The sequence below is a fragment of the Linepithema humile genome, chromosome 1 (assembly GCF_040581485.1).
Source record: "Linepithema humile isolate Giens D197 chromosome 1, Lhum_UNIL_v1.0, whole genome shotgun sequence".
Classification (NCBI taxonomy): domain Eukaryota; kingdom Metazoa; phylum Arthropoda; class Insecta; order Hymenoptera; family Formicidae; genus Linepithema; species Linepithema humile.
Window position 1 is genome coordinate 15,602,907 of NC_090128.1, and position 22,344 is coordinate 15,625,250.

At 37.3% G+C, this 22,344-nt stretch overlaps 4 protein-coding genes across 8 annotated transcripts in view; 3 read left to right on the forward strand and 1 right to left on the reverse strand.

The window, feature by feature from the left end:
* Positions 1 to 279: 279 nt before the first annotated feature.
* On the forward strand, positions 280 to 4,639 carry LOC105674114 (uncharacterized). 3 transcript variants are annotated; one of them, XM_012370260.2, is made up of 3 exons: positions 280 to 589; positions 934 to 1,792; positions 3,598 to 4,639. In XM_012370260.2, the coding sequence occupies exons 1-2, from the start codon at positions 415 to 417 to the stop codon at positions 1,788 to 1,790; spliced, it is 1,032 nt and encodes a 343-aa protein (XP_012225683.2). In that variant the 5' UTR covers positions 280 to 414; the 3' UTR covers positions 1,791 to 1,792; positions 3,598 to 4,639. The 3 variants fall into 3 exon arrangements, with proteins under 3 accessions (XP_012225683.2, XP_012225675.2, XP_067203537.1); XM_012370252.2 differs by having other exon boundaries at positions 3,601 to 4,639; XM_067347436.1 differs by having other exon boundaries at positions 281 to 589; positions 934 to 4,639.
* LOC137001389 (uncharacterized) lies at positions 2,600 to 6,041 on the forward strand. Its single transcript, XM_067360169.1, has 3 exons — positions 2,600 to 3,519; positions 3,645 to 4,434; positions 5,925 to 6,041. The coding sequence occupies exons 1-3, from the start codon at positions 2,600 to 2,602 to the stop codon at positions 6,039 to 6,041; spliced, it is 1,827 nt and encodes a 608-aa protein (XP_067216270.1).
* A 2,444-nt stretch (positions 6,042 to 8,485) lies between these two features.
* LOC105674105 (beta-hexosaminidase subunit beta) lies at positions 8,486 to 13,544 on the reverse strand. The gene is made up of 7 exons (XM_012370229.2): positions 13,269 to 13,544; positions 12,523 to 12,748; positions 11,185 to 11,303; positions 10,316 to 10,688; positions 9,798 to 10,090; positions 9,426 to 9,688; positions 8,486 to 8,816 (listed from the first exon to the last, which is right to left on the reverse strand). The coding sequence occupies exons 1-7, from the start codon at positions 13,443 to 13,445 to the stop codon at positions 8,639 to 8,641; spliced, it is 1,629 nt and encodes a 542-aa protein (XP_012225652.1). The 5' UTR covers positions 13,446 to 13,544; the 3' UTR covers positions 8,486 to 8,638.
* A 5,077-nt stretch (positions 13,545 to 18,621) lies between these two features.
* brp (bruchpilot) overlaps positions 18,622 to 22,344 on the forward strand; it is a 73,003-nt gene continuing 69,280 nt past the window's right edge. For all 3 annotated transcript variants that reach the window (XM_067347434.1, XM_067347435.1, XM_012370208.2), the window contains exon 1: positions 18,622 to 20,546. In XM_067347434.1, coding sequence (XP_067203535.1) covers positions 19,749 to 20,546 — 798 coding nt within the window. In that variant the 5' untranslated portion in view covers positions 18,622 to 19,748. The remainder of the gene's footprint in view (positions 20,547 to 22,344) is intronic.

The window sequence follows — 22,344 nt, forward strand, 5'->3', positions numbered from 1 at the left end:
ATTGAATTAAAAAAAAAATGATCATAATTATGTGTAAAAAAGAAAAAGTAACGTAATGGATTTTTGATATACACATGTTAAAGAATATACGAGAAAAATATAAATATACAATTAGTCAGAATTTATTGGTAGAGTAATACAAAAGATACTGAATTATACTTCAAGCCTCGTTCTCGAGATTACACATGTAGTTTCCTTTCTTTATACTAATCAACCACACATTTAGAGTGAGAAAAGTGCGCCGGTGGCGGCGCCCCTGCTGCGCCGTCCCGCGCGCCACGTGATATCACTGCTTCATTCCTTTTCTTTGTGCGCTAGAAGCTGCACGTGCGAGTGAGAATACATCAAACAATTAATAAGTAATAATTACAAGTTGCCTGGGCCTTGTCCCAGGGTGCCTAGAGGAACGTCATCATGTCACGCAAGCGTCAAGCTAACGATATTCAAGATCTGTATAAGAAATTAGAAAAAATACAGAGAAAGTTAGACATCATACGTGCCGTTCCGGAAAGTTCCAGCACGGACGAGGAGGAAGAGCAAAGACAGGTGATAGATGAGGAAAAAGAATCGGACCTCTCTGATGCAATAGGTAAGCTGTTAGAAACATCATTGAAATTATTTCGAATAATAGCATAAAATAGCTAACGAGCTTGCACGAGGGGCAAGACAGGTTAGATTGTGTCGAATGAGTTTGCACGAGAGGCAAAACATTACGATATTTAGATTCGTAGAATTCATTATTGAATTGATCTAGAATAATAGCATAAAATAGCTAACGAGCTTGCACGAGGGGCAAGACAGGTTAGACGTTGTCAATCGAGTCTGCACGAGAGGCAAAATTGGCTAGTCCACCAATGAGTTTGCACGAGAGGCAAAACATCATAAATATATATATATATATATATATCTATGTTTATGTGTATGTGTATGTAGGTTCAGATAAAGAAGAAAATGAACAACTTACTGAGCAGTTAGACAAAGAAAACGTAGCGCCAAGCAATTCGGACCAGAACACAGTGGCGACGGTCGACAATGAGATCCTCGAGATGCTTGGAGAAGATCCGCAAAAATCAAAAGCGCTAGATATCGTTTTACATGATTCTTTGAAACTGCGTTGGAATTACTGGATTACACACGGAATAGAACAGAAGTCCAAGGAAGAGCTGACGGTCAAATACGCTCGTTCGTCGGAATTTGACGCACCTAAACTAAACCCAGAAATTTCCGCCATACTCTCTGAGTCGGCAGTTAAAAGGGACAATTTTATGGTCGAAAATCAAAAGCTAGCAGGATCAGCTCTCACAGCAATCGGCTCGGCGTTGACATTGATTATGATTGAGGAAGAAGATATAGATAAGCTATTATTCGTACAGAGACTTAACGAAGCGGCTAAATTAATAATGGCAATCCATTTTAACGAAACCGAGTCGCGTAAAGCTTTCATTTACCCCGGAATTAATAAACAATTTAAGACGACCCTTAAAGAACGAAGATCGGATACTTTTCTCTTTGGAGAAAACTTAGCAGACAAGATTAAAGAATCTAAAAGTATCGCAAGTCTAACACAGAACGTCAAAAATCAACAGTTTTCAAGAAGTCTGTCACAATATTCTAAGAAAAATTTAAACGCAAAGAGCCTGCAGGTGAAGAGGCCGTTCACCAATCGTGCAGGCTATCCCAACACTCAAGGCCACAACCGCTCTCGTCTGACCTTCAGGACGAAAGAACCATACAACTCGAGAGCACGAACACACCGGAGTTCCAGCAGGTCAACGAGGAAAACCAGATAAATGTATGTATCGCGGGTCGATTAAAAGTTCTCTTATCCGAATGGCAGAAAATTACGAATGATAGATTCGTATTAAACTGTGTGCAAGGTTACAAAATCAAATTCTCTTCCAAGATTTACCAAAATAAAGAACCAGTGGTAACGTTTAACTCTAAAACAGAGAGAGAGAACTGCAAAAAAGCCATTCTATCTTTATTGTCTAAGGGAGCGATTGCAATTTGTAAACCAGAGAGAAATCAATTTCTATCGTCGTATTTCTTAGTTAAAAAATCAGACGGATCACACCGCTTTATTCTCAATTTAAAGAAAGTAAACGAATTTATCGAAACTACCCATTTCAAGTTAGAAGATTTACGTACGGCAATAAAATTAATATTTCCGGGAGATTTTATGGCTTCAATCGACCTTGAGGATGCATATTATGTAGTACCGATACATAAAGACAGTCGAAAGTACTTGCGTTTTCAATTTCTAGACACAATGTTCGAATTTGTTTGCTTACCATTTGGACTTTGTACAGCCCCCTTTGTTTTTACAAAGCTATTGAAACCAGTTGCAAAAATTCTACGGAGTAGAGGCTTATCCTCAGTCATCTATTTAGATGACTTTCTATGCATAGGAAGCACCTTAGAAGAATGTAGAATTAACGTCTTTGAAACACGAGAATTGTTATCTCGATTAGGTTTCATAATAAATGATAGAAAGAGTCAACTTGTTCCATCAACGAGATGTAAATTCTTAGGTTTTGTCATCGATTCTGTTAAATATCATATAGAGCTGACAGAACAAAAAAGAACAAATTTACGTAACATGTTAACCAAATTTATGTCAAAAAAGACTTGTTTAATTAGTGATCTAGCACAATTAATTGGTAAACTAGTCGCAGCTTGTCCAGCCATAGAATACGGCTTATTATATACAAGACTTTTAGAAAGAGAAAAACTACTGGCTCTTATTATCAACGATTATGATTACGATAAGACTATAATAATCTCCCAGCACCTTCTTTCGGAACTAGATTGGTGGAGAGCCAGTCTAAAAAATTCAATTAACTCGATTAAATCGGGTAATTTTCAAATGATAATTTACACTGATGCATCTACAACCGGCTGGGGAGCTGTGAATGGTAATGAGAGGATACATGGGTTTTGGAATGAATCTGAAAAAAGGAAGCATATAAACTATTTAGAACTTCTGACGGTATATCTGGCCTTATGTAAATTAGCGATAGATGTTAGGAATTGTCAGATTCTTTTACGAATAGACAATACCACAGCAATATCTTACATTAACAAAATGGGAGGCGTTAGATATATGAAATATAATTCTCTAGCTCGAAAAATTTGGAAATGGGCCGAGGACAAGAATATTTTTTTATTTGCGTCCTATATAGCTTCCAAAGACAATGTAGAGGCAGACACTCTATCACGATTAAAAAATAACGATGGAGAATGGGAACTAGCATCGTTTGCGTTTAAGGAAATAGTTACCAAGTTCGGCAGACCAGAAATAGATTTATTTGCTACGAATTTAAATAAAAAATGTAATAGATTCGCTTCCTGGTATCCGGAGCCCAATAGTGAACAAATTGATGCTTTTACTTTCTCGTGGTCCGACTTAAACTTTTACGCTTTTCCCCCATTCATCCTGATATTAAGGACTCTAGTCAAAATAAAGCAAGATAAAGCCTGTGGTATCGTAGTGGTGCCTGATTGGCCAAATCAGCCATGGTATCCTCTCTTTACTAGTCTATTAATATCTGACCCGATTTTGTTTAATGCACATCCTAATCTGCTTTTATCATCAAGCAGGTTGTCACAGCACCCCAGGGCACAACATCTCCGTTTAATTGCAGGGAGATTATCGGCAAAGCCTTTCTGAAAAAAGGTGTACCTCAAGAGTCATTAGAAATAATGATAGCATCGTTGGCAAATTCAACGATTAAACAATACGAATCATCTTTACGGCAGTGGAAAACATACTGTGAACGAAAAGACCTAAACCTTTTTGAACCAACGTGCGACAATGTGATACAGTTTTTAACGGAATGTTTTAGAACCGGTGCGTCATATGGCACATTAAATTCTCATAGGTCTGCGATCTCCTTAATCTCAGAAAATAAGATAGGGGAAGCTAGCTTAATCACTCGGTTCTTGAAGGGAGTTTTTAGATTAAAACCTGCACGTCCGAGGTATGCATTCACGTGGGATGTATCCATAGTACTTAGGCATTTAGAAACGCTTTCTCCTTTAAAAGATCTAAGTCTTAGAGTATTAACACAGAAGACTGCAATGTTATTAGCTTTATGTACAGCCCAGAGGGCACAAACGCTAACCAGTATTACTATTAATAATATTATTAAGTTACCAGGACGATTGGAAATTAGAGTTCCGGATATAATAAAAACGTCAGGACCTGGGAAGTTCCAGCCATTACTTATAATACCAGCCTTTATCGAAAAACCAGAACTATGTTTAATGCATTCAGTTATTAGATACCTAGAAGTTACAGCGAAGCTTAGAGGAAATATACAACAGCTCTTCATTACGACAAGAAAACCTTACAGAGCTATAAATACGCAGACCTTCAGTCAGTGGATCAAATCCGTTCTCCGAGAGAGCAAAATAGATACGTCTATTTTTTCGGCACACTCAACGCGACACGCTTCCACTTCAAAAGCCTTTTGTAAAGGTATAAATTTGTCGATAATTAGAAAAACGGCGGGATGGTCAGAGAATTCCCAGGTCTTCGCTAATTTTTACAACCGTCCAATTACAGCCAATAATGATGTTTTTTCAAATACGGTCTTAACTGAATAAAAAAAAAAAAAAAAAAAAACTAAACTAAAAATGCTATATTAATAGAGATATAATTACAGATATATATATATTGGTTGAATTGTCTTCAGTATATAGTTTGCGTTATAAGTATATATATCCATATATTTTGTGTTGCCTTATGTTATACGCTTATAATTACTTCTATAATTAGAAAAAATTTTATTAATGATATAAATACGTATATATGTGTATGCAGGAATATATATGTATATATATATATATATATGTATGTGTTGTGTGTACATGTAGAGCTATGCCAATACTGTTCCTTAAAATTGCCATCTCTAAACAACTACATGTGTAATCTCGAGAACGAGGCTTGAAGTATAATTGTACGATCAAACGAACTTACCTGTAAGTGAAGTTCGATCGTGATTATACGAAAAGCCTCGTTCGAAGAGATTACACCCCCCTCCCTAACAAGTTCCTTGTTTTTTCTACCCATATCCCTCTTTATAAAAGCAATTTTAAGATTACAAACTCTAAAAAATGAAGCAGTGATATCACGTGGCGCGCGGGACGGCGCAGCAGGGGCGCCGCCACCAGCGCACTTTTCTCACTCTAAATGTGTGGTTGATTAGTATAAAGAAAGGAAACTACATGTGTAATCTCTTCGAACGAGGCTTTTCGTATAATCACGATCGAACTTCACTTACAGGTAAGTTCGTTTGATCGTACAATTTTTTATCTCAAATAATATTACAAACCTTGAATTGACAATGCAATCAATTTAAAATCAAGTTTCTTTGTTACAGCGTACTGTTTCAGAAATACAAATATAGATTTATATCATTTGTTTATTGCGTAAATATTATGTAGTTTAGTCTTCTTTGAGATAACAGTTTTCTGTTCAAAACAATTGCGATAATGTCTTCTTCGAGATAAAATCGATATCGATACATCAATTGTATCATCAAAACAGGTTGTGGATAATAGATTACATTTTTATTTATACGTCTTTATTTTACCTGAAAATAGAATTTACATCATAAATATTTATTTAGAAACATCAAAATGCTATAATTTTAACAAATAAATATTTAAGGGCATTAAAATAATCATGTAGATTGTTCGAAATTGTTTCTTGTTTGATTATCAAATTTGAGTAAGTCTTTTATGAATTTTGTTTACCGAGTCTTAATTATTTTTACTTCTATAAATATATCAGTTTTTTATTATATTATTAGAACCTCGTAATTTTAATTTTACAATTTTATGCGCGTTATTTAATAAGCACTATATCTTTTTTTTTTTTGCTCACATAAATTTGTGACACATCGTTCTCAAAATTACAGTCCAGTCACTCGTCATTTAGAACAACGTCTCCTAGCGTGGAGGACAAGATACTGGCGAACAAGAAACTCACATTAATCTCAGTAACAAATCCTCATAAAGAGAAATATGATAACTAACGGCAAAGTGGTTTGCGAGGCGAATTACGTAGGACTGTCGGTGAACAAGGCATATAGGGAATGCAATTCGTAGTGCAAATGTAAAAGCAGATTGGCGATGAGGGAGGTGAAAGAAATGGCGAAGGTAAATACGTCACTTCCATTTTTGGTGGATATAATGTGGAGTAATTTGGATAGAGTAGTGGATAAACCTTTCACAAAATTCTTTTTTAACAAAATTATATTATATCAAATATATTATTTTTCATTTTTAATTGTATATTGATTTCAAGTAAACAATTTTTACAGTTGTTTTATATATTGTACTTTATATATTCTGTGTCTCAATATAATAAAATTATTATAAAACTTATTTACACAAATTTTTATCTTTAAATACGATAAAAATATTTCTTGAGGATGATATTGGTAATCTGTCATAATATTTTTTTAAGAATAAATTTTATTTTACAATTCATTCAAACTATATGTTGATTAATTTTTTTATTACCAAAATGTATCATCACGATATGACATTTTTTATCGAAGACAATTTTTTAGAAGAAAAAATTGATATTTTGCATAACAAACATACCATCGCCTTAGGAGACGGTTTTGGTGGAGATTGAGGCCTATAAACTGTCTTACACTGGGCACGAGGCATGTAAGGAAAGCTTACAGGTGGAGTACAACAAATCATCGAACATTGAACTGGACATGTTGATTTAAAACGAGATAGAGGAGAAAGACTCAAAGTATTGCAATTTCTAGAATTTGATAAATAGTCAAATTATTAATTAATATATCATATATTTATAATAATCCAAGAGAAAGTTTAAAACCTGATTTGTGTGAAATGTTTCTTGAGTGTAAATTCTTAAATTTATCAAATTTAGTTATTATTAGTTATTATTTATTTTGATCTTCTTCAATCTATCAATTATTTGTACAAAGCAAAAACTTGGACGCAATAATGTAACGTCCGCATGAAAATTTGAATTCACATTAACACAATTTTTTATTAATACAAATCTCATCGTATAAATTCTTATTAAAATTTACCTCAACATAACGTACTAATAGTGTTCTTCAACAACGTTGATTGATGATATATTTGTTGAAAATTTGGGAAAATATATAGTATTTGTTATATAAAAATCATTGATAACAACTGATCTCTTGATCCAATGGGAGACGATTATATCTGTTGTCGCAATAATCATTCAAGATCATTGAGAATTTTGTCGGTTATTGACAAGAGACACTTTGAAATATATATAAAGTTAGCTTCTCATTATCGTCAAACTAATCAGCCAAAGATTATTTAGCAGTAACCTTGGTGACCTATAAAAAAATTTATCGTTGATGTTTGCGGAATAAATTACGCGCTGGAATCACATATAGTGATTCCCACTTCTTTTTTATTTAAAATGAATCATAGACGACGTCATTGTTATTTTAATGAAGCATTGAGTAATATTCTTCTTCATTTGATAGAAACCTTACACTAGTCTATATACAATTTAAAAATAATAAATTGATATGGATTCATAAATCATAAATATTTATTCGCTGCTGTACTACATGTTTCAAATAAATAGGAAAACATCTTATTTTATGTTATTTTGAATGGCATTATCAATAAATCATCAATAAATATGTAATATCAAATATTCAACAATTATAAACTAATATGAAAATTTTACATACAAAATTCTAATTAAAAGTTTCTTAATATTATTGCAAATTCAAAATCCAGATTAAGATAGAGGACTTTGGAATGTATCCAGTATGAATGAATACTCAAGTAGCGGAGTCCAAATAAACTGTCCAAATAAACTGATTACTTGTCTAACTTACATAATTCACATGCAATGTGTAAGCATGTTATGTTAATTCGTCAATCGTGTTTGATATATATTTATATATAACATTATTGATAACAGGTATACAGTTTAAATTGATTTTAACCGCCAACGGAAATCAATTTCGTCACAATTGTTTAACTTCGGACAAAAGGATTCCTTCTGCAGGGAATGCAGCTGTCACTGCATGTCCATGTTCGTTAATACTCTCGATGCACATCAGTTGGTGCATTCCAGTAATGGTTCGCGAGCTCGACTGAAAGCTTTGTAACAAAAGCAACGTCGTATCTTTGTCGTAATATCTACATTCAACAATAGATCATGATTTTGACATTGTCAGGGAGGGATAATAAATAGATGTAACACAATCAAGACCATTCATATGCAGAATAGGTCTAGATACTCTGATATACTTACTAGGTTTACACATTTGTTACATTCAAGATAAATGAATTAAAGCAAATTTTATTTAATTTTTTATTATTATTATAATTATAGTTATATATATATATATTTTTTTTTTTTTATTAATATGTGTGTGATATAAAGATTGCTACTGTAAAATTTGCATAATTATACACGGTGCAAAAAAAATAAAAGTTTATATTATTCAATCTAACTTTATTGTGATATATGTTTATACAATAACAATGAATGAGTGTACGGAATGACGTTCGTACTTTTCGCGTGCTTGCTATACGAGCATAATACATTGTTTAAACAGAGCATTAGTGTCGATTGGCAAACAGCCGGCTATGTCACGCAGAATCCTGCCCCATTCGGCGGCTGAGCGGGTATACCACGTCTATTCATGCGACAGGCATGCTCTTCCAGACGTTGGGCGGCAACATTGTTATCCTGTTTGTTGAAGCTCCACAGACGCTCAGCCGCCGCGCTCGCACGTGGCCAAATCCTCGGATGCACGTTATTTCTGAAAATAAACAGTAGCTCGACGAGAAAGCTCGATATACATCACGCAAATAACCATCCTCTTGTCAAGCAAAATAAATAACTGTCTGTGTAGTATTTTACTTGCTACGTTTTACCGCTCTTTCAATATATTAAAAATACGATTATAAATCTAAACTTTATAAAAAATACGCGTGTATTAAATCAGACGCTTTATTGGTCAGAATTATCACTAAATTAAATTATTTATTCACTAATTTATCAAGAAATGTTGCTTAAATTCTTATAATTCATTTTTAATTTAAAAAAATTTTTGATAATTTAATTCGTCTTATTGTGATTAAAATATTAACCCTTTGCACTCCATGAATTTTTTAACACGACCGACCAGTAACTCCAGCATTCCTGTTTACAGAAATGTTTTGTCGCCGCAGCGGCGCCTTTGGAGTTATGGTACTTACTATGTATGTCGCCGTAGCGGCGGCTTTGAAATGCAAAGGGTTAATTAACATGAATTAATATGTATGTATTGTATTTATAATACGCGTTGTATTTGTTTAATTTTATCTCCCGTCCATAAATCGTGGGCTTTCAAATAAAAAAAGAGATACAAAAAAAAGAAAACACTCACTTGTCGATGAACTCTGCCCACATGCAAGCCTCGCCGCCGAGCATCAAATGTGTAACATTGGCTGCGTTGTTAAAGTTGAAGGGGTCGCAGTTGTAATACTTTGCCCAGTCGCCACCGGTAAGGAGATGGTCCAAATACCAGCAAGACGACAGCAAAACCGGATGTCCTGCCATCGTCGCTCTCTCCAAGTCCTTTTGCCAACGCTGCGGTTTCCAAACGTGTACTACAGTGTTCGCGGGTATCACGACGCCATTATCAAAAACCTGTAAATTACATAATTCATGTACATAATAAAAGAATATTAATTAACGAACACAGAGGTATTTGAGGCAATCGGCTGTAAAGAAAAATAATAAAATAGATTGCACTCACCTCTTGCCATACGATAGTATTGGCGTCGAGTGAGTTACTGATCGCGAGTATCTTGGCGATGTACTCGTTCTCGAGCAGCTCGTATTTCTTAGACATATTGTGCAGCTTCATGTACTCGACAATTTCCGAATTGCTGGCCCAGCAATCGAAGGGTACTTCGTCGCCACCCAAGTGGAGATATTGATCCGGGAATACTTGCACGATCTCGGAGAATAAATTCCGTACGAAATCGTACAGCAACGGATTTGTCGGATTCATCGGGCCTAATATACCGTTCGGCTTTCCGGAAGAATCTAACGAATACACAAACAGTTTAATTTACTTAAAAAAATATCAAAGCTAAACTTTTAAATCACTTAATTCTGTAGCTTAGCAATCATATATGACAAAGTTTTATAGAAAACATACAAAACAAAAATTAGTATAAATAGATTTTCAAAATATTATTTGCGTCTCAAGATTAAGATTTCTATACAGATAGTCTAATTAATTGAGAAATTATATTCTTTCTTATCTACCGTAACATGTAGTTAGTAATTCAGGATAAGCCAGGCCCCATGATCTAGTGTGTCCAGGTGTGTCAAACTCGGGCATTACTCGGATTCCTCGTAATCTCGCGTAATCGACAACTTTCTGCACGTCGTTAGGGGTGTAAATCATCGAAGGATGATAAGCGCCTTTGGCAGACAAGTCGGGATACCTAGTGCTTTGATACGGAAAGCTGTTGTCGTCAACGATGTGCCAGTGAAGGACATTCAGTTTGTTGTATGACATGGCGTCCAGTGTCAATAGGATGTCGGATAAGGGCAAGTAGTGGCGAGAGGTATCCAACAGAAGACCGCGATGCGGCAGTTTCGGCGCGTCCACAATAGTCTGGCATCTTACTTTTAACTGTAATGCACGGTTAAATTTACGTTTCGTTCAATAGTTTGAATGAGAATTGTAATACGCATATCGGAGATCCTCGAGACGATATAATATGTTTGTTATGCAAAATATCTGCAACTTCTATTATTTAAAAATTTTTATGTAGTTTCTTACTAAATTGCGCGCCCGTAAGATGAAATTTATTCTTAGAAACAGATTATAGAGTTTTACTATAAGACGGTGCCTTTGCCTTTAATTTTGAATAAACAATTTTAATTGTTACTTTATGCGTTAAGATATAAAAAACTTTAAAAAGATCAAAAAATACATGCCGCATATATTCTGAAAATTATTCTCCTCTTAACAAGATCAATAGCGCCGTTAAAAATAATGTTATTTGTGAAAACATATACGATGTAAAAAGTTAAAAAATCATTATTTAAAGGCCTCGAATCTCAAATTCTTTAAATTTTACATAAAAAAAAGAGTTCATTACTTAAATATATAAATATGTACTTACGCTCGGACCGTCGCCGGATGCCAATACCTGCGAAAAGGTCTCGAGTCCTCGGAGGATTCCCCAGACGGATTCGGCGCGTAGAACAGCGACCGACGATGTCTCGTTTATCTCGAGTTTATCTGCAAAAGGCATGTACCGTGATGTCACTTGTTGGGCTAAATCGATTTAGTTGAGGAAAAAGAGTACAGATAAAATAGAAAATCCGCTAATCGCTGATTACGACCTTACGGCATTTGGAGATAAGAAACTAGGAAGCAGATCAAAGTTGTTTTATTATTCGTCCTCGTTTCAGTCGTTTCGCTGATTGCACTATACATATATTCGCTCGAAAATGTTGCGCGTTCATCATTTTGCGCTGCGGAATCGCCTTGGTTTAATCAAACTAAATTAATTGTAATTCTCTCCGCGATCAGTTAAACGATCGACTGCTGTAGTTTTCTATAAGATTCCAGGCGTAGTTATATCACAAGGAATAAATCGAGAAAACCACAAATTATACGTGCAATTGCTACTTAATATTAACATATGCACAAGTTTATGCACATATAAACGTGAAAAATTATAATGTGCATTACAATTAAAAAAAAATAGTTGTATATTATAATAAATATTATAATCTATTATACAGAGAAACGTTTTTTGTATTGCAACGTTAAAAACGAAAGTAGATAAAAATTACAAGAAAATACGCGGATTAATCAGAAATAGATAAACTTATTATTTCTGCCTTTGTATATTAAACATCGAACTATAGTTGTGTTTTGTAACTTAGTAGTATCTTTTTTATCATTTATTCATCGCTTATTTGTCACTCGGTGTACCATTTAATGCAGACGCTCAGAAATTATAAAATCGATATTAAACCAGTTTAGCACTGATCGAGACAAGACGTTGATCAGACGAGACGTTATTAAGGTCTGCAAAAATTTAGTTTGCGCGCACGCAAGTCTGTCAACGCAAATCGGAAAGCATTAGGTCGAGGTTACCAGTGAGTCGCCCACTGGCATTATTCAATTACTTTGTTAGCGCACAATCTATTACTTTGTAATGCATGCTGTATATGCAAAGCGAGCATAGCCATACTAGCTGTTGAATGCATATGCTATTGAATGGAATATGCATTTAAATCATGAAAAATTTATAATAAAAGATGCAAATCTTTTGCTATATTTGTTAATTAATTAAATAATTAAATTTGTAAATGACCGATTAAATTGCTTTCAAGCGTTTCCTATTATTTAATAAATATAATTAATTAACAGGAGTCATGTAAATTATCAAAATTAAGAAATTAGGCCTAATTTGGACATAACTTTATACTATAGTATACAAACTTACAGGATTCATTCATATATAAGTGTGGCCAATGATCCCCATTTTGCTCGCAAGGCTGCAAAAGACGAATGCTTAGGGCCTCAAGAGTGCCTTTGAAGTGAGGATCGTCTCGGACGAATGTTCTTGGTTGCCCTTCCGTGACCAACCTCGCTATCCTAGCTTCCGTCAAGATAATCCCAGTGTATCGTTCTATCGCTTCGGTCATTATATCGCACGTCTCGCCATTCACCTTTGTTTAAAAAATCACTTAAGTTACAATAAATTAATTTTTATATAACATTTGTGATAAAAAATTAAAGTCATATATTTTATAAAATTCTAAAAAATAGTCCAATACACATCTTCGCTTGTAATTATTAATTATTAATAAGAATATGCGGCAAAGATACAAAATAAGAAAAAAGTAAAAAGCAAATTGTAGAAACTAAAATGTGATTACTGATAAAAATATGTAACGCTATCATTATAAATCGTAAATAATTGCTCATCATTATAAATCGTAAAATATTACATTTAATTTTTCCGTCTCTAAATTCGATGAAAAAACAATTTTATCAAGTCATTATTGCCACTTTGCGTTACACGTAAGTCTTATTATTTTACTGCTGTCGAGAAAATGACAGACATGTGACAGCTTAGCAATTTATTTAAAAAATTCATAAATATTGCACAAAAAGTTATAAAAATGAATAATTATGCAAATCTTTTTTGCTAAACAAGATATCGAATTTGCATTTTAGAGAACTTACTCGAATATCGAAGTTGGATGGTCGTAATACATAGAAGTCTTCTTTGACTACACGCGAATTTGGCATGGGCCAGATCTCGCCCTTCGTAGTCTGGACCCAAGGGCCCGACTCCGAGTGCAGCGAGGAAGCTTGCCAGGGCACGGTGGCCAGAAACAAGACAAGTACATGGTTCCACATGTCTATTTCAAGTAAGCGTAAGCGATTCAAATGGACAATCGAGAAACGATGCGACGCCACCAAGTGGTCATCGTCTACTGACGATCGCAGGATGCTCGAGCACGATACGCACGTACGATAGTGGTAACGACCTTAGGCTGCGCCACTTAAGTTTTATCACTTTGGTCCCCGAGAGCCTCACGGTCAAGTGGGAATAACCAGTCCTGCTGTCCGACGCGACCTCCGTTTATCCTTAAATCTTGGCCATATGTCGAAAAATTCTGTCGAAAAGTGCAAATATCAAATATTTGCCGAAAATATTTAATCGCTAATGTTTCTGCAATTCCAGTTTTCCAACTTTGAAAATAAAACTGATGAAATAGGAGTTTGAAAAATTTTGAATTTATTATCTTTTAACATGTAGAAAGATAAAGGTGATTGATTAGATGAAAGTAAATTCAATTTATCTTTCCTTTATTTCTCTTCATGGTTTTTCTTATTATTTTTTGCTAACAGATGGGTAAATAAATTATTTTTGCAGGATTAAAAGTTTTTATTATAGAATAGAACAGCAATAAAAAAATGTTATACGTGAATTAATCGTGAAGTTTGCATTTTACTTTTTTGTTTGCGATATTTTAATATACTTATTCATATAAAATAGAAATTACAAACTTACAGAAAAGTTTTAAACAAATTTGATATAATACTTTCTTTATTGTTAATTAGAAAGAAATCTTTTACAATCAAATTAATTTAATTTTCATGAAAATATCAACAATTATCTGCCACTTGTACGGTGTTGATTGATTAATGTTGATTCAATGCATAAATCGCGTAGAAATTTCAAAAAATCTTTAATCTTAAATTATATCTATATTTGTTCAATATAAAGTTGTTATTAAAATCTTGTGTATGATATCAATTGATTATCTAGATATTGATATTTATAATATTCTGAAGATATGATACAATAATATACGTATTTTTAATTAGATCAAATCTTTTGTTTTGTCTCAAATCTGTGTTTTTTTATCTATTTCTGTATTTTAACTTACGATAAAACGAATTAAAAAACTAAAATAGTGTATTATTTACTAGTTATCGTTCAAGTACATTAATATTTGCTTTACTTGATAAGTGTCATATCTATAAGAAATTCCGATTTATCTACCATAATAATTATAAATAATGTCACACACGTATCTCATGGACAGCGAGATCATATTATCACAATTGTATGAATATCGAAAACATTAGCAGAAAGTTGTAAACACTCAAGTGCAAAAGTCAATGGTTGTTCGATGGTTACTAATTTATATCGCTGTTGACGAATTTATTATTACAGCGTAGCGATTAACGTTCGATAATATTTACCATGATTTCTCTCTGATTTTTATGATTTTCTACTTAATTAAACTCATGTCGAGACGGATAAAATCGTTTGGAATCGTTACATGCATCGCATCGCGATACGCTTTTAACTGAACATTATCACAAAAACACGCCCTTTCATGCTTAGTTAATCGTTCTGCGCAATCCTCCGTATTTACAAAATATAGATCAATCCGATGAGTTAATCGCAATCAAATTGAGCAACAAGAGAGTAGAATAAAAGTAATGGTAAAAAAAAATGAAAAATTATAGCTAATCCTCAATTTTTTGTCTTATATACATTTAATTTGTTAAATTTGTTTTATTATTAATTGTTTTATTTGCTTTTACCAGATGAATCAATTAATTTTCTTTACTGACAATCAATAAAAAGAAGATTCTGTAGGCTAATCGCTATAATGACGTATAATCACGAACGCAATCATGTCCAAGGCAAACTGTAATATGAGACTGCATCCATTAAACGTCCAGGGATGTACCGAACACTTAGATAGACATGATAATTATAGCATTGCATTATTAACATCATAAATTTGGATTATGCGTATGATCGGCTTTCATCTGAAATTTTTTTTCCGCTTAATTATTCACAAGTTAACTCTACAAAATATTAACTCGTTTTCCTGAATATCCAAAGATATATAAGTAATTCTGATTTTGCATTCAAAGCAAAAATGCAAAAAAACTAAAAGCATACAAATTAAATTAATAAATTAACAGATTACTATATAAAAATGTAATTTAAAAAAATTTGGTTTAATTTTAGAATTTTAGAATAATTCTAATTTACAAAATTTTTATGTATCTTAATGTTACATATTTTATTATAAATAATAAAATTTTTTTGATAAATTTCCGGTTTTGCGCAATTAAATCAATGCAATTAGAAACGCATGCTAATCGACCGACTATTACATTGCAAATTTCTTTTCCAAGTTTCCTTTTGCAAGTAGGAACAACTCGTGCCACCGTTCTGTACTAAATACTAGATTTATTACGTCAAAAGAAACCGTTTTAATCCAATTCGGCAATGATACGCTACTGCTCGGTGAATCGTAGCTTCATTGATTGCGACGCTCGTACGCCTGGTTGTCAGGGGGTGAAGGGAAAAGAGTTTCCAAGTGGAACGTGCATTCAGTATCGGAGTGCGAGGTCAAAGTGCCCGAGTGACACTCACGTTTTTGTTCCCTTTTCTACGTATAGCCATTTTCACTATATAGACTATTGCAGCACCAAGCGATAATACGAATCAAAATTGCTTTTTAAGATTAAGTATAAAAGATTACTTTTTAGTATGAAAGTCAGATTTACAAATTGTTATGCATTTTTACGACATATGTCTGACAAATATTGAATATTTAGAAATAAATATATTATTAAATATATATAAAACTTTAATTATATATATTAGTAAAATAATAATAACATTAAAACGTGCGTAAGAAACCATGTTGAAAGGCATCCAAAGCATAAGCATCAGTACGACAAACAATAGCTAAACTTTTATACCTCACAACTAAGTTTTTTATCACTTACATTTAAAAAATAATAATCTTTAAAGAAAAAAAGAACATTGTTGATTATGTGTGTGTGATCATTTCTATTTGTTATTAAATCGTTGAAATGGCAGATTTTCCACTGTGGTTATAATAGTAACATAGAGTATTTTATTTTAATATATCTCGTAATTAATTTTCCTAAATATATTTTGGTAAATCTTTTTAAAGGAAATATTCTACAATCAATTAACTTAGCGGTTTTAGATATTGAACTTTTATTAAGCATTCTTACTTAACTATCTATTTATCAATCCATATTAAAGTAAATTGAATTTATCAAATTTTTTCTTAAAAATATTTATTTTACAATATATAAAACTAATTTAGCTGTTTTCCATATTTCACAGATTTATTGCTAATATATTAATTGCAAATTGTTATTGACAAAATCAGCTTTTTTAAAATAAAGTATACTTTTCAAAATATTTTAAGAAATTCTATTAAAATATTGGCTCAATATTAAACTATTAAACTATCAAACTATCTCAATTTTTTAAATTTAATTATTTTATTGTCAAATCATATTTATATTTTATATTATTTTATTAATTTGATATGCGCTCGAAAATTCTCAAAATTCGAAACTTTCTTCTAGAAGTCGCATAGTGACATCGCGTAACTACATGGTACTCTGCACTCTTTCGTCCATACATGGATCCGCGTGTGCATCTGCGCGTTGAAGAACCACCCTAAAGGTGGAATATCGTCGGAGCTCGATCAGCGGTGAAGGGGTGCGATCGGGAGGGTTTACGGGAAAATCGAGCGGGTGATACGCCTCGGCGTGGTGGCGTCGCGATGACGTCGATGACGTCGATCGGCGGCGCTACCAACGCTTTTACCTTCGTCCTCTAATGTGTGTATGTGTGCACGAGTACGACGGTCATAGTGACGTTGAATGTGGAGGATGCTCGTGGGGTAGGGACGTGATTCGCGGTGACGCTTCCAGGAAGATGGCGCCAATGATGGCGAAGCCGGCAGTGGTGGTGGTTGCTGATAGTGGTGGTGTTGATGATGGTGGTGGTTGTGATGGTGGTAGTAGTAAAGGGTGGCCTCTCTCCCGCGATCGTAACCGGCATTAGAGTACTCTCTCAGTGCGCGCGGACTCGTCACGCGTCGTGTCGAAGCTCCTCCTTGTCTCTTCCGTGACTTTCAATGGTGGCCAGTGACACACATATACATATACACAGAACGCTGCCAAACGGGGGAGTAATTTCGCGCAATCGCAGGTGTATACGTGTGTGTATGCGTGTGAGGTGGCTGGCCTGTGTTTGACTGCGCGAACGATAGAGAGGAAGACACACACACACACACAGAGATAGAGATAGAGAGAGAGAGAGAGAGGGGGGGAGAGGAAGAGAGAAAAGTGCGGGGAGAAAAGGAAAAGAGTGAGCGGGGAAAAGACGAGAGGGTGGGTAGGCGCAAGGGTGGCGGCGAACGCCGGTGGCGGCGGCAGCGGTGGCGGTGTCGGTGTCGGTTGCGGCGTCAGTGCATGGAAGTGGCTATGCTCCGGTAGTGAACGTTGGATAGTGTAGTGCGGTTGGTCGGTTGAATCGGTTGGTCGGTCGGTCGGTGGGTCGGTGGGTCGGTCGGTGGTTGATTCTCCGTCTGTCTCGCGTCGCCGGGTCGTATTTCTCCAGGTCGAGCAAAGAGCGACGTCGAGTATCGTCCACGAGGCGCGGACGGCGATACGGCGACGACGGGACCGGAAGAAGAAAGAAAGAGAGAAAGAGAGATGGAGAGAAGGGAAAGAGAGGCGAGAGAATAGGAGTGATCGATAAGGAGAGACCTTAGGCGCTGGTTTCGCAAAACCGGTACGGCGGTGCGCGACGTGTAGCGAGAGGAGCGACACGGAGGAAGATATAGACCCATTCCCTGAGAGTGCGATTGTGTGTGCGGTGCGCCGGCGACGAGAGCGGAAACGCGCGCGTATATAGTACGCGCATACACGCGAGCATACCCACTCAACACGCAGGCGCGTGCGAGCGACCCGCCACACACGAGGGTGGAACGGGGACCGGCGAGGAAGGGAAACGTAGTCGGCTCGGTTCGTCGACTTGGCTCGCTCGTGAAAGGACGGTTCTTGAATCCGGAGCGACCGGAGGCCGAGGGAGAGAGCGAGAGAGACCGGAAGAGGGTACGAAAGAGGGTACGCGAGAGAGGGCACATTCGTTCGTTCGTTCGTTCGTTCGCCGCGTCGGCGTCGGCTCAGGAAAACAGGAAGGCGGAAAAAGAGGGAGCCGACCGCCTCTCATTCTCTCTCTCTCCCCCTCGATCTCTATTCGCCCTCGTTCGATAGGCTACGCCGGCCGAAAGAAGGTCAAAGATCGATCCTCGGGCCGACGAGGGTCGTGACCTCGCCGTACGCCGCCGCCGAGTACGAAGTGACCCACGCGCGTAGTAGTAGTATCCGCTAGTAGTAGTACGTCGACCAGAAGCACGGAAGTTGTACTCGGGTGAAAAGGCGAGGATAGGCGGCGGGTGGCGGTGCGGCGGATGGGCGGAGAGAAGATCGATCGGACGGAGGATCATTGTCGCGACGCGAGCATGAGATCGATCGATCGACGGAGGAGAGACCGAATCGACGGCCCCCGTTGAGATCGACGACGACACGAGGAGATAGAACTGTCTTGCGACGCGTGGACGAGAGCCAAGACTGAGATCGAGACAAACACGTTCTCGTCAATGCTGGTCGTTCGCGAACGCGCCATCACACGTAGAATAGGAACGTCCTCGTTCATCCCGCAGCACGTCGCGTCTGCCGTGTCTTGGCATCGAAGATCACGGAAACGCAAAGAAATCGGGAGTGCATCATCGACCATAGCCGAATGCTGGAGCACGAAGCTGGGAACGAAGCGAGGTTCGAGTCGGCCGAGGAAAAGCGATCGTCGAGATTCCGGCGCGCGAGGCAGCAGCACGCCTCCATCATCCGATCGTTACCCTAACTGAACCCTCGGACAGGACGGACGTCCCGCTGCGATTGGACGGAAACGCGCTCGTTGGACGAATCATCCGTGCGAGCAATCGGGCTGATATGAGCGTGAAAATGCGCGAGGGTGACGAGGCACAGGGGAACAGCTGCGAGGCGTGACAATGCAATTGTAGGATTTTCGAGATCCTCGATTTCAGATTCTCTCGAAGAAATTGGAGAACGAGCACTGCCGAAGATACGGACAGACCTGATCACTGGGTCGCGAGAAGACGCGTGGCATTGTTAAAAAAAAATCGCACAAAGCGACGACGAAGAGGGGAGAACCGGAACGGAGGAGAGAAGGAACATTGACGTGTGACACCGACGAGACACTAACACGCCAAGGAACAGAAAGAAAAGAAGGAACGTGAGGTTTGACTTCACGCGGAGGTTCTCCGTAGAATGTCACGGGACCCTTACTCAAGCAGCGGCGTGATCGGTCCCGGTGGTGGCACACGTTCGCCACGCAGCGGTCGTCGCGTGGGCGAACTGCCGACCGTCGATCGTAGTCCGTCGCGAAGTTATGCGAGCGGTCGTGGCAGTCCTCTGGGCGGTCGCAAGCAACGGGGCACACGCAGCGGCAATAACTCGCCGGAGCACCTCGGCTACGGCGGCGGCAGCTACCATCACCATCAGCTGGGCAGCCCGTACTACTCTCGCGACGAGGACCTCGGCAGTCCCGTGATGCTCGAGGAGAGGGGCAGGAGCATGTCGACCGGGGGCGGTGGGGGCGGACATCACCGATCCAGAAGCGCCTCGAGACCCGCCATGTCCAGCTCGGCGGGCATGGTAGCGCGTTACACTAGCCTCGACCGTGCCACCGCCGGCGTTCTCGATCATGATCGGGAATTCATGCCGATCCGTGAACCGAGCCGCGATCGTAGCCGCGATCGCGGTCTCTACCTGGAGGACGAGCTCTATGGCTCCAGGTCGGCGCGCCAGAGTCCGAATCCGCACATACTACGCGATGGCGGTGGGTACATCGGCGAGCTCCAGCACCAGAACAACGATCTGCAACGTGAGCTCGGTAACCTGAAGAAGGAACTCGAGCTAACGAACCAGAAGCTGGGCAGCTCGATGCACAGTATCAAGACCTTTTGGAGTCCGGAGCTGAAGAAGGAGCGAGCGCTGCGCAAGGAAGAGAGTACCAAGTACAGCCTCATCACTGAGCAACTCAAAATGCTCAGTTCGGAAAATCAGGTCAGTGAGACTGCGACTCCACTCCGCAGATCGGTCGATTTCGCGATGCTCGGTTTAGCCTTGCGTGCGTGCGTGCGTGCATGCGGCGCGCGCGCGCGTGCATGTGTGTGTGCGCGCGCGTGCGGTTGTAGAATTCGATTATCGAATTCCGTTGGTCTTACACGAATACTGACTGTATATATTAACTCTCGGGGTATCGTTGGCGATTGAAACGCGAAAAGTGATCCGCTTGGGAAAGCCGCGGAAATGCGCGGAACGTCGTCCTGGCCGAGATCGTCGCAGCTATACGTCACGCGCGTCCTTGCGCCGAGGCCGTTCTCTCGAAATCAGGTCGCGAGATGCAACCTGGTGTGCTCAACGTTCAGCCCCCAGCCGCGAGATTGCATATTTTAGCACATGTGTTTCACCTAATGTAGCTAGCGGCTTACAATTTGAAAAATATTACGTATGTAATGAGATGTTTGCATATGTAATAATATTCAGAAATGAATTAATCCTTTGAGGAGAAATCATTACCCGACCGAAACTGTATTGCGCACTGCATACTTGTTACGCGATATGCAAATAAGCCGAAATATTTCGTGCATATTTTCGAATGCTTCGTATATATAATATTAATCGAAAATAAGTTAAATTTTTGGAGAAAGAAGCACGAATTTCTATAGAGAAGAATGAATATATTATTTCCTTGAAATCACATTGACATTCCTATTGAATAATGGACAGAAGCGAAAGAGCTTACGTATAAAACGAGTATAACGTCATTCGGAAATGGGTTAATCGTAGAATGAGAAACTCTTTGACGAAAAAGCAGCGCGACATTTTTGCAAGAACGATGAATCATATTTCCGCGGGAATGTGTTGGACGTTTATTCTAAAAACGAAGAAATAACAATTTATCATTTATGTTTTGCAAAAAATTTTTATTTAAAAAATTAAGAGAATCGAGTTTTCATGACGTCTTATGATATTAAAATAGTTAAATTTCTCAAAGCAAATTAGTCAAACTAAAATAATGGTCGTTTATTCTGCAGTAAGGCACTGTTGCAGAGTCTTATTATCGATTTGCTAAAAATGCAACGCGAAGGGGGAGCCACCTTTATGTCGATTTCGCAAACATCACATAATCAGCAGCAAAACCACCGATGCTTTTGTAGTAATTGATCTATTATCATAATGCACGTATTTGCGAGATTCCGCATCAATTAACGTTGCCACAGTGCGGGATGCATCATGTTATCGTCGCGCAAACGTCGAGTAAATCATTCATAATCAACAAGTTTCACTCACGCCGTAATTTGTTTTCACGTTCATCACTTTACGATATTTTACAATGAATCTTTCGATACGTCAACTAATTAATAAAGCAGACTCGTGCGAGCGCTCTACCAAGCTTTCTGGCATTGCTGATTCGCTAATAGCTTTATTTTTTAAATTCTTTAAATATTATATATTATTCTCGATGATTTAACTCGATGATTTGGCTACAAAATACAATATTCACAATTTATAATTATCAATGCAAATTAAAGTTTTGCAAATTCAAATTTTAATTGTGGAGATATTTGAGTTTATTGGAATCTGAATAAATATCAATAATATGTTATGAAATTAATTATTTATTAAAACACACATATGTGCCGGTGATTATAAAAAAGTGGATTATAAAAAGTGGATTAAGTGAAAAATTTTGACAATTTTTTATTTTGAGACATGTCGATTTTATAGATCTATATAACACAAAATAAATAATAAAATCAATTTTAAAGAATTTTTTACTTAGCTCACTTTCATTATC